Genomic DNA, 3498 nt, shown 5'->3' on the forward strand with positions numbered 1-3498 from the left:
CCCGTCCTGCACGCGCTGCTGCGCCCCGGCCCCGCCACCCTGCGTGACAAAAGCCGGGACGCCGGGGTCCCCAGGGACCCCAGGGTTTGAAGGGGGGGCGGGGGGGGGGGGCTGGGCTTTGCTCCTGTGCCGGGGGCTCGCAGCTCTGGTGGCCACGGGCTTCCCACGGGGGAAAGCTCAGGGGGGTTTGCCGGGTGCCGTTGGGGATGGGTTTGGTGGTGGGGAGGACTGTGGCCACCCAAAGGGACGCCTTAACCCACAGCTCCCCCCCCCCCTAAAGCTGGGGGTCCTCATTCCCTCGCGCCCCCACCCCTCGCGCCCCCACCCCTCGCGCTCCCATCCCTCCCATCCCCATCATTTCGGGGCAGCCTTGGCCGCCGCTCGGCCCCTTCTGGGAACAGCCCCCCCGCCTCCCGACCGCGCTCTTCCTGGCTGCCGTTTCCTCCGCCAGGCTGCCCATCTGCGGCGGGGACGGGATGTTCCTGCTCTCCCCCCTCTCACGCCCCCCCCCTCCCCCCGGCCCTGGCCTTTGCGCCCCCTCTTCCAGCTCTCCCCCCCCTCGGGCATCGCAGCACTCATGGCGAGCCGTGGCGGTGCTGAGCGGTGCTGAGCGCTGCCTGTATTTACAGCTGCCGACCGCGCCGCGGGCACGCACGTGGGAGCCGAGCCATTTCGGGGCGGGGGGGGGGGGGGGGCCTTGGGGCTGGTGGGGAAGGGGAGAGTGGGGGGGGGATGCGGCCCCGGTCCCCGCTCGCTCCCGGTTGGAGTTTTCCATCGGTGCTGTGGGAAATGCCGCTCCAGGCTTCTCCTGCTCCTGTCCTCGAGCCCCTCGCTGCGGCTCACCCTGCGCTGCTTGGCCGCTAGCCGCTGCAGGGAGAGCAGGATCAGGCCCCTGTGCTCTCAGCCCCCTCTGCACCCCCCAACCCCGGGGGGGGGGGGTCCTCCCACGCCCACCCCTCCTCACCTGGGGTTCCTCAGCGTGGCCATGTACTGCTCCATCATCTTCTGCACCAACCGCTGCATCTCCTCCATGCTGATTTTGCCTGGTGGGGCGAGAGCAGCGGGGCCTGAGCCGGGCTGGCGGGGGACCCTCGTTGCAGGGGGCGATGCCCCCCTACCCCCCCCCGGGGTGACCGGGGGCTGTTGGGGTTGGGGACAGACTCACCCGCGCTGCCGAAGATGCCCGGGTTCCTCAGAGCATCCGCGTAGGAGCTGGGGTTGACGAAGGGCCCCGGCCGCACGCTGCCCCCCCAGGGTCCCCGGCACCCACGAGCCCGTGAGGTCGAAGGTGTCCATCTGCAGAGGGCAGGGTGGGCGCATCGGTGCTGGCTCTCAGGGCCCTGCCCCACGCCACGGGACCGGTGCCGGGCTCGGGATGGCCACCGAGTGCTCACGGCACCTCTGGGGAGCAGGGTCCAAGGGTGGCACCGCGGCTTGTCCCTGCCTGGGGTGCGCAAAGGGGACCGGGCAAAAGCGCAGGTCCGAAAACGCGGGTAAAAAACGCAAGGCTGAAAAGTGAACGGGCAAAAGTGAACGGGCAAAAGTAAACGGGCAAGAGTGAATGGGCAAAAGTGCACGGGCAAAAGCACAGCTCTGAAAATGTAAAAAATGCAAGGCTGAAACAAAAAATGCACGTGCAGAAGTGTCTGTGCAAAAGTGCACGGGCGAAAGCGCGGGTCCGAAAAACGCAGGGGAAAAAACGCAAGGCTGAAAAGTGCCCATGCAAAAGTGCCCGTGTGAAAGAAGGCTGCGTGTGCCCGGCCTCGCACTCTCCTGAAGCGGCCGTGGAAGACACCCGGGGCTGTCCCGGTGCCCCAGCTGCCCCCCTCACCTTGGAGCCCTCGCAGATGCTGAGCCGCTGCTTCAGGTAGTTGGCTTGCATGGCGGCTTTGCTCTTCTCCCCCAGCTCCTTGCTGAGCTGCTCCTTCTCCGCCAGCAGCTTCTTCTTCTCCTCCTGGCCGCCCTTCAGCTGCTTGTCGGCCTCCTGCAGCCGCTTCTCCAGCTCCTGCTTCTCCCGGGAGCAGTTGAAGCGGCACTGCAGCAGGTTCACGTCGCAGGCGCTCTTCTCCCGGTACATGGTCTCGCGCTCCTGCTGCTGGAGGAAGAGCCCCTCGGTGCGCTGCGTCAGCCTCCGGAGCTCCTCGTGCGCCGAGCTGCAGCTGTAGGGGCCGATCGTCTCCCTGATGCGCTGGAGGGAGATGCTGATGTCCGGCCGCAGGATGCTGCACTCGCGCTTCAGCAGCTCCAGGTGGGACTTGGTGGAGTCGCACAGGGTCTGGGTGCTGAGCAGCTCCTGCTGGCAGCCCTCGCGCTCCTGGCTGGCCTTGGCCAGCGCCGTGCTGGCCTTGGCGCAGTTGTCCTCCAGCTCCTTCCTCGCCAGGGCCGTCTGGTCCAGCTGGCTCCGCAGCTGCGCCTTTTCGGCTGCACGGGGTTGGGGGGCAGAGGGTTGGGGTGCGCGGTGTGTCCCCCCCAATCCCCCCGCGCCCGCACCCTTTCCCACCCCACGTGGCATCGCGGGGTGATGTCCCTGCCCGGCCCCGGGGGGAGAGGTGTGCTTCGGGGGGGGGTGCCCCGGGGGTGCTGGGGGTGGGTGGGGGGGGGATGCTCAGGGTGGGGGCGGGTGGGTTGGGGCCCCCTTACCGCTGCAGTTGGCGTTGATGAGGTTGATGGTCATGTGGGAATCCTCCAGCATCATCTTCTGGTAGATCATGATCCTCATCATTTCCTGCAGCTGGGGGCAGGAAGGGGAGGGGGGACAGCGCAGTTTGTAGGACACCCCTCACCCCCCCCCCCCCCCGTCCCCCCCCCCGGGCACCACCCCGCTTTGGCACCGGTGGCCCCGGGGGCTCATCCGGCAGGGCCAAGGAGGTGGGAATCCCATTGACGGGTGCCTGCAGGGCTTGGGGGTGGGGGGCACATCGGCATCATCATCAGGGTCTGCCCGCCCCCCGCACCCCTTCATCCATCCCTTTTTTTTTTGGGGGGGGGTGGGGAGGGAGCGGTGTTAAACAGGGGGTCCCCTCCCCATCCCGTCTCTCACCTTGGGGGTGGTGTTGGGGAGCTGGCTGCTGTTGCACTTGTCCAGCTCGCGCTGCACCTTCTGCAGCGTGCCCTGCAGCCCCTGCTTCTCCTTCAGGGTGTTGTTGAGGGTGCGGGTCAGGTTGGCGTTCCTCCCGCTGAGGGTGATGATCCTGTTGTAGCGTTCCTGCATCTGCTCCTCCAGCAGCCGGAGGTGCGTGTCGGTGCCCGCGTGCGCGTTGCCGTACACCATGAAGAGCACCAGCCCCAGGATGATGAGGAACTGGATGAGGGACGTGAAGAGGAAGACGTACTTCATGTAGAAGCCGCAGTCCCGCTTGGGCATCGCCTCCTTGGCCTCCAAGCCGAACTTGGCCATGGCGTAGCTGCTCTTCTCCATGCTCCCCCCTGCTCTGCTCACCCCACCCCACGGCAGCCCCTTTCAATGGGGCCGCGCCGGGGTGGAGCTTGCTCCCCCGG

The 3498-nt window shown here is 67.9% G+C and overlaps 1 protein-coding gene across 1 annotated transcript; it reads right to left on the reverse strand.

The window, feature by feature from the left end:
- Nucleotides 1-274: 274 nt before the first annotated feature.
- Nucleotides 275-3498, reverse strand: PLVAP (plasmalemma vesicle associated protein). The gene is made up of 7 exons (XM_035313107.1): nucleotides 3041-3498; nucleotides 2641-2731; nucleotides 1832-2421; nucleotides 1166-1299; nucleotides 965-1043; nucleotides 676-867; nucleotides 275-643 (listed from the first exon to the last, which is right to left on the reverse strand). The coding sequence occupies exons 1-7, from the start codon at nucleotides 3416-3418 to the stop codon at nucleotides 275-277; spliced, it is 1833 nt and encodes a 610-aa protein (XP_035168998.1). The 5' UTR covers nucleotides 3419-3498.

This window comes from Oxyura jamaicensis, assembly GCF_011077185.1.
Source record: "Oxyura jamaicensis isolate SHBP4307 breed ruddy duck chromosome 28 unlocalized genomic scaffold, BPBGC_Ojam_1.0 oxy28_random_OJ114, whole genome shotgun sequence".
Taxonomy (NCBI): Eukaryota; Metazoa; Chordata; class Aves; order Anseriformes; family Anatidae; genus Oxyura; species Oxyura jamaicensis.